The sequence below is a fragment of the Rhinatrema bivittatum genome, chromosome 2 (assembly GCF_901001135.1).
Source record: "Rhinatrema bivittatum chromosome 2, aRhiBiv1.1, whole genome shotgun sequence".
Classification (NCBI taxonomy): Eukaryota; Metazoa; Chordata; class Amphibia; order Gymnophiona; family Rhinatrematidae; genus Rhinatrema; species Rhinatrema bivittatum.
Window position 1 is genome coordinate 650,556,562 of NC_042616.1, and position 12,799 is coordinate 650,569,360.

Genomic DNA, 12,799 nt, shown 5'->3' on the forward strand with positions numbered 1-12,799 from the left:
TTAAAATCACACGCTAAAACGCAGTTTTAACATGCACGTTAGGGATGCTTTTAGAAGTGAATTTTCAAAGCTGTTTCCACGCAGAAAACATATGCCTAAATGGCTGCTATAACATTACCCTGGGCTTGGTGCACGTGAAGAGATGTGCGTAACCCGATTTCATACATTCTTTTATGCCCGCTGGGGAGAGGCATTCGGGGAGGGGGGGGGGGGGAGCAGAGTTGGGAATTGCATGCATGTAAGTTAACCCGCACAAGTTATGCCCTTCATAGAGCGGGTGTAACTTTTGTCTGGGTGAGTTTATGTTCACTTACCAGGAAATTTACATGGAAATTTATATAACGTGCTTATGCACCTGTGTTTGCTTAGAAAATGTAAAGTAAAATCTACATGTTAAAGTTACTTGAGACTTTTATTCCTACCTGTACAGTTATAAAATGGTGCTCCCTGTGCATTATTCACTAATGACTTTATTTCCTGTAGTGAATCATGCATTAACTGCATTAAATCGCACTTAAAAGGCCAAATTTTCAAAGGCCTATGCACGTAAAACGCGGGGTTTATGCGCATGGCCAGGCCTTGTACACGCAGCGTGCATTTTATAACGAGCCTGGCCAAAGGCGTAAACCCCGCTGTTCCTTGGAAGTTCGCACCAGAAACCGGCTGGCACATGTAACTTGCTTCTGCTCCAGAGGAGCAGTAAGTAATAAAATAAAAAATTTAGGGAAAGGTAGGTTAGGTTTAGGGGGTGGAGAAGAGAGGGGAAGAAGAGGAAGAAGTAGCAGGGTAGAGAAGTTCCCTCCAGTCCACTCCTTGATTGGAGTGGACTGAGAGGGAACTGGTGAAGGCCCGATTGTGTCACCACGCGTATTTTACGAAAATTTTCACCCCCTGCGTGCGCTGCCCGCACATGTACGCACAGATTTTAAAATCCGGTGCGCATGTGCACGCGGCCATCTGATTTTAGAGCATGCGCGCACCAGCACGCACATGTTATAAAATCGGCGTGTCCATGTGCACGCGTGCTGCTTTGAAAATCTACCCCTTAATGCACAATTTAACATGCTTTGATAAACAGTCCTCTGAAGGAGAAAGACAAACATGGTGATTTTATAAGCCCGGTTCCTCTAGGCCAAAAAAAAATGAGTGCAAACACGCTGCAGCTGGCCAATTTGTGGCTAGGCCTTTTTGACTCCGCAGGTTCCCCCTTCTCAAATAGTTTGATGTGCATTGTGCTGTGCCTGTATGAAACCAAATACTAAAGAGGCACGTGCTGTTGCTTAAAACCTTGTCCATTAGATGTTATGGGAACGAAGCAAAAGTAAAGCATTGGAAATAGGCAGAGTCCTTTCATGTGGTAGTTGCGATGGAAAAGGTACAGAGAAGGGCAACCAAAATGATAAAGGGGATGGAACAGCTCCCCTATGAGGAAAGGCTGAAGAGATTAGGGCTGTTCAGCTGAGGGGGGATATGATAGAGGTCTTTATGATCATGAGAGGACTTGAACGAGTAGATGTGACTCGGTTATTTACACTTTCAAATAATAGAAGGACTAGGGGGCATTCCATGAAGTTAGCAAGTAGCACATTTAAGACTAATCGGAGAAAATTCTTTTTCACTCAAAGCACAATAAAGCTCTGGAATTTGTTGCCAGAGGATGTGGTTAGTGCAGTTAGTGTAGCTGGGTTCAAAAAGGTTTGGATAAGTTCTTGGAGGAGAAGTCCATTAACGGCTATTAATCAAGTTTACTTAGGGAATAGCCACTGCTATTAATTGCATCAGTAACATGGGATCTTCTTAGTGTTTGGATAATTGCCAGGTTCTTGTGGCCTGGTTTGGCCTCTGTTGGATACAGGATGCTGGGCTTGATGGACCCTTGGTCTGACCCAGCATGGCAATTTCTTATGTTCTTATGTTCTTCTTATGTTCTTAAATGCTGCACGATATATGATCATTTGATAAGTGATGTAGAACATGTCTGTAAAGTTGATTATTACTATTTTGAGTTCATTTCTCCATCAACATAATCTTCTTCGAATATCCCCTTTTCTATCTTTTGTTTTCTTCCCGTTGTTTTCTATGGAATTAGGGCACATCAGTGTTTGAAAGCAATTTTAAATGAGGCAGTGTCATAACTGAAGTGTGAGCAAGGTTTTCTGCCTCGTATCCTTAGTCTATGCTGGTGTCATGCCGTGTGCATGCTCGATATGGTTTCTCAGCTTTACTCCAAATATCATCAATATCAAGAGACAGACTTTTTATGCCTGAAAAAGGGCTAATGAGGCTCAGGCATATTCTGTTAAAGCTGATGACTTATTAAATGCTGAAGAGTGAAGGAACCTACATGAAGGAAGTTTATTGAGCTTCTTCAAGATTCACGGGGCTCCCTCTGCTCCTTTTTTCAAACACTGGAAATGATTATTTTTATTCATCCGATTCAGTGAATAACTTTTTGACAGAAAATTTTCTAAGTCAAAGCAGGGGTGAATCAAGTCCTAGATTCTTAGAATAATTTACATGCCATTGATAGCATGCAAACACATAAACTCATGGCAATGCTACCATGCATAGTTTTTTTTTTATGTATATTGTTTAATTTTGTACAAGTTGAAAGTTAGCAATTTCTTCATAACCTTCTATTACCATCCGACCATCACAACTGTTCCTACTGTCAACAAGACAGAAAGGCCAGCGGGCACCTTCAGTACTCTCTCAATTGATGGACGTCAAGGTGCTCTTAAAATTGTGCTTTAAAAACTGGTAATTAAAATCCATCAGCTCCACAATCTGCTGGGCCTCTGCGGGCTCAGGGCACAGGGATCTGTTGGCCTTTAATCTTTAATTTTATTTTAAAAATAAACAGCTGTACTTCCCTTCATGTGCAAAAATAAAACCGGCACTGCTGAAAGGTGCTTCTGTTTTTAGTAACACATTTCATGTATTCTGTCCTCCTTAGGTCGAAATAAATGATGAAGTGCGACCTGGGGCAACAGCTGAAGAACTAGATAATTAGAAGGACATGCACCACCCTGAGGAGCACTTCTAAATAAGGAGACATCACCTGTTTCTCAACAAGTATAGAGTAGGCCACTGATCCCAGAAAACTACCGGAGACTGAATCCTTAAATTCCAGCCTCACTATCGTTGTCATGGGTCACTTCTAGGGAATCTTTTAATTATTTTTTTTCTCTTTAGATGGACACTTGTAAATTGTAAATTTGTTTCTCTTACCTTTTTTTTTTTTAAATAACTAGTTTACAGCATGAAACAAAATGGATCTGTGAAAATTGTGTACTGTTAGTGTGTGAGAGAAATGTATTTTCAGCAAACTAATCGAGTATTTCTTAACTGATATGATAATGTGTGTCAAAAGTCAGTGCTGACATGAAAGCATCAGCGTTAACTAGACTCTAAGAAATGGGTGGGCTTCCAAATTACAAAAAGGCGTTTTCCGAGATGTATGAGGCATTCAGAAATACTAAACACCCCATTCATTTCAGGCACTGTAATTCTTCATTTTGAATAATCCTAATTAACAACCTGGTTAGGGTAAACATTTAGCTGTGCACATGGCTCTCTTCTAATTGTTCGCAAACATTTGTCATCTGTGAGTGGAAAGCCGAGTGGAACTGCAATAATTTGTGGATATGTCAGCCCCAGGATCTTCAGATACCTTTTATGTTTTTGTATTCTTTCCTCCTCCATAATTCTTGCCCTCTCTTTCACCATTACCCCATCCCCCACCCCTCACACACACACACACACACACACACACACACACACACACACACACACAAACATACACATTACCTTGCAAAAATAGAAGACAAACACTAATTTAGAGTTTTTCATCTATCTCAGGGTCATAAGCAGCACCACCTTAAAATCTAAAAGTTAGGATATTCTTCCTTGACATTTAGGAGAACCATAAACAGCAACTGTGGAAAGTGATCAAACGGTAAGTTATTTGTAAGTAGACCACTTAACATAGTAACATTGTACATGATAGCAGGTAACGACCAAAATGGCCCTTCCAGTCTGCCCAGCAAGGTGTTTAGGGTTGCAACTGCAGCACCCCCTTGCCCTCAGTTTAGGGTTATAACTGCCGCTCCCTGCAGGTTACCCCCATACAGTAAAGTTACCACAGGTTACCCCAGTAATTTATTTCCATCCTTTTGCCACTAGGGGTCCTCCATGTTTATCCCAAACTAAACATCTGTTTGGATAGTGCTGCTCAGCCTAGGACATTGAGGTTTTGCTGAAATGGCATCCAGCTTTCCAATGCCCTGTCCAGAAACCAATGTCAGAAAGTGAGGTACAGAAGGAAAGGCAGTGCCACATTGTTAATAAAACAAATTGAAATCTTCCTCCCCATACATCTTCTGAGATAAAATTGTGGCTAGGTGTTTTTATCATCTGGGCTTTGTACATACATTCAGGTCCATCACACAGTGTCGCTAAATTCATCTTGAAGAACTAATCTCAACAAATAACTTGTTCATCTGTTCTGGTAACCAAACTGAAGCAATTTTCACATACATGCAACATAGAAGAAAACCTTTAATACTTCTGGCCTTAAAAGCATCATTGCAGTATATTTAGAAAATGGAACATTTCCACCAACCAATCAGCAGCAAGGTGGGTGGGCACGATCTGACAATAAAAGACTGCTGTAACTTGCAGCTGAAGTAGCAGTTCAAAACATTCTAAAAAAAATAAATAATAATAATAATAATAATAATAAATCCATTGCTTTTCCTACAATTGTAGAGCTCTTGCTAGTGGATTCTACCAAGATAATAATCCTTAACCTGTGGCTCAAGACACTTAAATGCACTATGGAAATTTTCCTGCCTGTGGACGCTGCTAAAGCATGGACTATAACTTATAAAATACAGAGAGAGCTCAGTCATTGCAAGATAGTAGAAAATGGTTAGCAAATCAAAATGCTCCATTTTGTAATACAATCTGTAAGTCGCAATTGGACAGAAAGAGGTTATTGGAAAAACAAAAAGCCTGTGAAGCATCTGGAGCTTCAAATTTATGATGTTTTCTATTGTACTGATATCAACTTTAACAGTACTTTAATTCTGAGGGAAATTAATATTTGTTTGCATGCATGTTCTTAAAATTTTCTTTCTCAACAGATTTCTATTATTGTTTAGCATTATGCCTCTGTGATGAGTACAAAATGCCACTTTTACTATGAATATTGCTTCCAGTATTAAATATTGTCTTTAAAATATGAACCTCCTATTTTTAAGCTATATCTGCCCTTCTTACAGTTTTGGTCTCACTTTTCCCTTTGTGTCCAAAACAATTGTATTTGTAAAGTTCTTTAAAAAAAAAATATTTGCATCTACAGCTACAGCAATATATTAGCTATCAGCAGATAAGAGAGCACTTGGCCCATTCTGGCTGCCCAATTATCCTCATCAACTGTATCACTGATGACCCTGCTTGATTTTCTGTCATGTCCTTTCCCTGCCTTTACCACCACCTTCTCCAAGGCATCCTTGAAGTCTCACACTATTTTTGGTTACTACTGTTTAACTTTTAATAATGACCTCGAGATGTTTTACTGGGAAAATTCTCTTCTGATGTACTTTTGATGGACTGTAGCAATATAAGGGCATGGAACCATGTAGCCATGAATGGCATGGAATATCGCCGTTATTTGCATAGGCTTACAATGGGGGGAAGAACAAAGCAGTAGGAGTTATCGAAGACTTTAAAAATGTATTCTACACACTTTGCGCAGAAATAAAGGTCATTGTTTTCTTTGACCTTTATTTCAACTATACTTTAATGATTTTGTTTTGTTATAGCCATCAAAAAATTCTTTAATACCACTTTTTGTCTACATTTTTTCTGTTAGACTAACTCTTGACACTTTTCCCAAACAAAACATCGCTGGACCCAGGTTGCACATTTTACATTGGTATTTTATTTGGCATAAAAATCCAAATCAGCTCATTAGTTTGGCTGATCAGGGCTTTTTCTGGCAATGCAGTGTGAATATGTAGTCCATGTGTGACCATGCTTGGAGTATATGAAATGGGAAGCTGTTACGCTTTCAGCACACATTCTCTAGTTTTTACTATACATAGGGGAGTAAAGTGCTCCTAACCACATGGCAAGGCTGCCATCTATCTTACACAGTGGCATCAGGGCATGCCTGAGCACAAAGAGCTCATTTTCATTAAGACAGGCTAAAGGATATGCTGCTTTTTTTTTTCCAACTGATCCAAAGTACCATTTTTTTCAGCACTGTGCTGTAAGTGCTTGTTTTTCTTTTAAGACTTGGTTGAAATTTAGGAGCAGTAGCATTAAATGTGTACTAATTGTGTGTGTGTTTCCATGTGTCCAGAAGATGTACAGGAAAGAGAAGTCCAGAAATGCCTCTTATTTTACTATTTGCTCCTGGGTCCGAACTGGTTTTCTGTAGAACAATCATCGTATAATAGAGAGGATAATTTTTATAACTGCCCGCATCTGGCTAAAGTCTTGTGGGTACTTTGTAGCAAGACATTAAACTGAATTATCGAAGCAAACGTTTGTGAGAAGTCTGTACGGATAATTTGTGGGTTGTCCCTGTATTTGTGGACACATATGTGCAGAAAGTTACCCTTGCTCTTGAGCAGGTGTAAATTTCTGCAAAGACTTGTATACACCCGCTTAGGAAAAGGATGCGCATAAATGCATTCCTCAGCCTGACTCTGCCCCCCAGAATGCCTCTGGCCAGGATGGGGAAACGTATGGGCAAAATGAGGTCTAGCTCATACTTGTATATGTACTACCCCGCAATAGATTTTTAAAGCACCATTTAACGTGATTAGGAAGAGTTTTATGCATGTAAGTCACTTTGAAAATCAAGCCCATGGGGCAGTTTTCAAAGCCATTTCCACTGGTAAAACTGCATTTCAACCATGAAAATTAGAAAATTGCTCATGCTTTATGTGGAAAAAAACTATGTGCGACGTTGAACTTTTACCCTGCTCTGAACGTAGGACAGGTGAGTGACAACTGTTTTAAAATAAATAAATAATATTGCTGAGGCACTCCCGTAGGCAGCGTTAAGTTGGACAAGGCAACAATGCACATGGTTTGGTTATTGCCTCCATTGTATACACTTTGGGGCGGATTTTCAGAGCCCTGCTCGCGTAAATCCACCCAAAACCGGGCGGAATTACGCGAGCAGGGCCCTGCGCGCCGGTAAGCCTATTTTACATAGGCCTACCGGCGCGCGCAGAGCCCCGGGACTCGCGTAAGTCCCGGGGTTTTCGGAGGGGGCGTGTCGGGGGGCGGTCCCGGTCGTCGCGGCATTTTCGGGGCGTGTCGGCAGCGTTTTGGGGGCGAGTACAGGGCGTGGCTACGGCCCGGGGGGTCGGGGGCGTGGCCGCGCCCTCCGTACCCGCCCCCAGGTCGCGGCCCGGCGCGCAGGAGGCCCGCTGGCGCGCGGGGATTTACGCCTCCCTCCGGGAGGCGTAAATCCCCCAACAAAGGTAAGGGGGGGTATAGACAGGGCCGGGCGGGTGGGTTAGGTAGAGGAAGGGAGGGGAAGGTGAGGGGAGGGTGTTAGAGGATTCCCTCCGAGGCCGCTCCATTTCGGAGCGGCCTCGGAGGGAACGGGGGTAGGCTGCGCGGCTCGGCGCGCGCCGGCTATACAAAATCCATAGCCTTGCGCGCGCCGATCCAGGTTTTTTTAGTAGATACGCGTGGCTCCCGCGCGTATCTACTAAATCCAGCGTACTTTTGTTTGCGCTGAGCGCAAACAAAAGTAGGCCTATTCGCGCTCCTTTTAAAATCCGCCCCTTTTATAATATATTCCACAGTTTTGGTATGGTAAGACCTGGAGGAGGGCTGGGAGTTGGATTAAGCGTGGCGTCTCATATGCTCTATATACAGGTAAAGAACACATGAGGAAGAAAAGGAAACCCTTCTCAGATTTCCTAAGAGTAGTCAAACTTCTACGGCCAGCAGTTGGAATATAGCCTTTGTCATGTGGACAGCAACAGCTGGGTAGACTGAATGGTCCAGCTGGCCTTTTTCTGCTGCCATCTACTATGTATCAACATTAATACACACGGACACATTCTGTCCTGTACAGTGACTACGTATCACATTACATAGCAGTTTGAACCATTTCCACTCATCGGCCTGAGCTCACGTAGCCACACCAGCGATCTTTGCCTGAGAGGTATAGCTTTGGACTTCTTTCCTTCTCAGGTATGGCTATATAAGTTCATAGTAAAAGCCTGGAATGGTTCAAATTGCTACACAATAATATATTCTGCAGGTTTCATGGTTCTGTTGGTGGGGTTGTACACAAGCTCAGCAGCAGGAATAACTGCAAGCTTATCAGATATAATTTAGTAAAAAAGTAATTGCTGTTACAGCATTCCTAAGGGTTTCTCTCTGCTTTTTATTGCAGATAAAAAAGGGTGTCCCATAACGTTACAACTGCCCATTAAATTGGGAAAATGTAAAGCATAAGAAATCTTCTGTTTGTCTGACAGGAAATTTGCAAAGCGTTAAAGTCTGTGCCTGCAGACTTTTGCCGAGTGTTTTCAAAGTAAGCATTCACATATGTTCACTTTGAAAATACTCAGACTTATTGGCCAAGTATACACACACACGCATTTACTTTTGAGAGACACCACCTAGGGTCTCCACTAGATTGTCTTCCTCATAGGAGCATACTATTCAAGGATGCTAAGAATGGGGTCACCCACCTGCATACCTGTAGGAGGGTGCATAGAGTAGGTGGGGACATTTTAAGTTGGATTTTTAGGAAGGAGGATTGTTTCAGTTTTGTGGAGTTCTCCAGTCCTCCCAATCTAGGCCCCACGGTCAAATACCTAGGTGAGGGGGAGAGAGACATCCCTGTCCGGGACCCAACAGCTAGGATTGTCAACTGGCTCCAGATTTCAGGACCGCTCATCCAGTGCTGGGTTTGCCCCTTTTCATGCAGGGACTTATGGTTCCAATTTTCCTATTCCAGTCCCTGAGAAAAGTGAGGCTTACAAGTCCCTGCATTCAGCGGGGAAAAACCAGGACTGGATCAGCCTGTTCTGAAAATCTGGAGTCAGTTGGCAACCCTATCATCTGCTTTGGAAGGGGTTGTCCTCAGTTTGTGTGTGAGCAATTGGAGAGTTATTTTTTTGGATTGTGGAGAATCTCTGTTCCTGGTTCTGGAAGGATTTTTTCCCCTGCCTAGAAGAGATCTGAAGAAGAAAAGATCTATGGTTCCCATCCTACAAGATATTGAGGGTCAGCAGTGACTCGCCACAAAGAAGTATTCCTGTTTTTTCTGAGAAGATTTTTGTGTCCATTTTTATGTGGAGGTAGTTTCACCCACCCCTTCCTGCCTGGAAGTTAAGATTTATTCTGTTTGCTGCATTTTGGACTTTTAAACTGAGAGATCCATTGTCAATAGGGCCAGTGCAAGGGTAGTGGGTGCCCTATACGACTTCTGCTTTGCACCCACCCCCGCCCCCATTCAAGCCAACTTCGCTGGTCTCGGGCCAGACTCCTCCTACCTCGTTCATACTGCCCACTGTATGCTTCTCAGGGACGCTAGCAGTGTACGCTGCTCTCGGCCCGATGATCTCTACTCCTCTTTGCCGCGAGCGGCTCCATTCGCAGCACCACCTGGCTGGCTCTTTGGCACACGCCCCCCCCCCCCCCCAGGGTTGGCACCATAGGTCACCACCTAAGTCCGCTTAATGGATGCACCGGCCCTCATCGTCAACAACCCAGAGGAGAGTGGGGAGTGGAAGAGGAGTTCAGCATGGAAATTTCCATCAGAGTCTTTTCCTGGGAGCTGAGAGGACTGAGTGGATTGGACTCTGGGAGATCATCGTGATTTCCAGTATTTTTCTTCATCTTTGGAAGAGAGACTTATTTGTAGATAGGGGAGACCCATAGGTTCTTAGCAGAGCAATCTTCCAAACCCTGGGAGGAGAAATTGTCTTAGTTTCCAGCTCCCCTGAGGTATATTCACCCAGAGAGGCAGGGACTGTGGTTGGATAAAGACTGGACTGGAGTTTAGAACTTGCATTTGGTGCCAAATGATAACCATTGAGGATTTCTACAGTAAAGTTGTTTTTTAACCCCCACCCACTCCACCAGAGTGTCCAATGTGGGTTATTGGGCACAGAGACATTGCAGTATTCCAGAGGCTCAGAATATACCCGAGATAGAGAAAGAAAGGTTTTTCCCCCAAGCATCCTTGGGCCCTGTAGATTCAGCCTTCCCCCAACGCTGCTCCCAGGCTGAAGGGGTTTGTGACTGAGTGTGAACCCCTGCAGCATTTCAGACCAAACCCTGAAATAGGGTCTACATTCGTATCTAATTATACTCCTCTAAAGGGGGGAGGTGGTATAACTTATGCATGTACACTTATATGCGTAAATAAAATAAAATAAAAAAAGATGTTGTGTATGTGCCTTCTCCACCCCCTGAAACATCTCTGCTTAGTTCACATATACTAAAATCTGGTTGCACTTGCACTCAGCTTCGCTCTATTGTAGTACTGCCATTTATGTTTATGCACATAAATCCACATTTTGTATGCATAAATGGCTTTGAAAATGACTCCCATAAAGCAGATTGTTGTGCAATTTCATATCAGATACTAAAAAAAGAGATTGGAGACAGAGAAGCATGGTTACCCGCGCTGTCAAGTATGCTCACCAATCATTTCTTCTACTCATAGTTACCGGTATGCACATTTGTGGATTTCCAGTTATCCAATTTAATGAGAAATGAAATGTAGCAATTCTACACTGAGAAGGCATCAAACATTTGCTGGGATGGATTTTGTAACTGGATGAAGAAAGCAAAATAAGTATAGCTGGATGACCTTAGAATAAGAAGCTTTCATCCATCTGTCTTTTTCTTTTTTATCTCTCTTTTCTTTTTTGATTGAAAACTTTTAAAATGTGTGTGTGTGGGGGGGGGGGGGGAGTTGTCTCATCTCTGAATGAGATGTCCAGAGTTTTGCACACTTGCATAACATTTACTGTGATGTGAAGAAAAACTGAATAGATTCCAGGAATTGTCAGAGTTGTAATGAGTTTCTCTAGATGCTTTCGTTAAATGTAATTGTAACTGGTATGAAGCAATCATTTTCCTAAGGGAACAGTGATGGAGAATCAGCAGCAGCCTGGAAGTTTAGGTGAGAGTCTTTTTCAAACTAAAGCAAATCCCTCCAAAGTTAAAAAAAAAAACAAAAACGGACCAGTAACACTCTGCATAAGGAAGTGCAAAATAGGCAATGTCCACTCAGGAAGTATTAGAACACTCAAATCTAATGACCTATTAGAACAAAGGTTATATGCCCTGCAAACTAAGTTAAATACTACAACAGGACACAGGGTGGCAGTACAATAAGGAATAAATACCAATAAGACTCTCTTACATTTATATAATGTGGAGACAGCCAACTGTAAATCTTGAAAAAAATATCTGTGCAACCACATATGCGATATAGTCACGTTTAAACACCTCAAGTGAGAAACAATATAGCCTGATACCAGACCTCATACCACGGCATAATAAGTAATGCTAATTTAGCATGTATTGAGTCTGCCAGCATGTATAATCATAGGTCTTTGACAAATTGAATTTTTTCTTTTCATTTTCTTGCTTCTGTGCAAACAACTTGTGAATCTTGTGAATAAAATAATTACTTGAAAAAACACACAACTTTTTTTTGTTCATTTGATCGTATTTTTGATTATTAGGTCATGTTTGACCAACACTTAGCTTAGTAATGATGGTGAAGAAACACCATATTTTTTCTTCAGAGGCTAGTATGGAAAAGCCCGACACTGGATCCGTGTTTCGGCACATGCCTTCGTCGGGGGCCGAAAATGAACTGTTGATATAAAAAAATGCATCAGAAAAATTGACAAAAAATATTTATAAATACTTATCAGTTGTAATGGGAATTCAGCAGTACAAACACGATATTGGAGTGGCTGGAGATGGCGGCTTCTGCCGGTGTTACGTTTCTTCCACCCAGGTGAAAGAAAGCGCGCCCTTCTTTTTGAACCAATGATTGACCAATCATCATGTGCTACGTAAAAGATGATGTACAAAGGTATATGTAGGCATTAAACCAAAGAGAACCATTCGACCGAAAGAATGAGTCCCATAGGCTGTATCGTATTTAGTTTAAAGATCCATTGCTGTTCTCTAATGTTCAATAATTTTTGTGGATCGCCTCCCTCCCTGATAGTTGGATCATATCTATCACCCTCCATCTCAGATCCACGAACTTATGTTGTTTTAAGAGGCAGTGTGCTACAATTGAGCCTGTAATTTCCCAGTTTGTAAACAACTTTTATGCTCAATGAGTCTTGTACGTATTAACCGTTTGGTCCGGCCAACATAAAATAAATCACAGGGACATTTGATGATATATATCACGTGTGAAGACTGACAGTTTGAATGAGTTTCTTGCCGACCATTTTCTTCCGTGGGAATCCGTCCAATCAGGACCTGCTAGAGTAGTTGCACAAAAAGAACATTTTTGACATGGCCAATGGCCAGTTGGTAAATCAGATGTATCAATATTAACAGGTGAATAAAATGAATGCGTTAAGATTTCTCTTAAATTCTTGCCACGACTGTATGTAAATATAGGCAGTTCAGAAAAGATATTGTAAGTCTGTAAGACATGCTCAATATTTTCGTATAATACCTGCTATTACAGTAGATTTTGATGAATAACGTATGATGCATACCAAAGGATGTACTTCTGAATTAGACGATTCATCTAGTAATAACC

At 41.8% G+C, this 12,799-nt stretch overlaps 1 protein-coding gene across 2 annotated transcripts in view; it reads left to right on the forward strand.

Annotated features, from left to right (window-relative positions):
* Nucleotides 1–3,804, forward strand: part of NKAIN3 (sodium/potassium transporting ATPase interacting 3) — a 1,185,646-nt gene extending 1,181,842 nt beyond the window's left edge. For both annotated transcript variants that reach the window (XM_029591376.1, XM_029591377.1), the window contains one exon: nucleotides 2,957–3,804. In XM_029591376.1, coding sequence (XP_029447236.1) covers nucleotides 2,957–2,966 — 10 coding nt within the window. In that variant the 3' untranslated portion in view covers nucleotides 2,967–3,804. The remainder of the gene's footprint in view (nucleotides 1–2,956) is intronic.
* The last annotated feature ends 8,995 nt before the right edge of the window (nucleotides 3,805–12,799 follow it).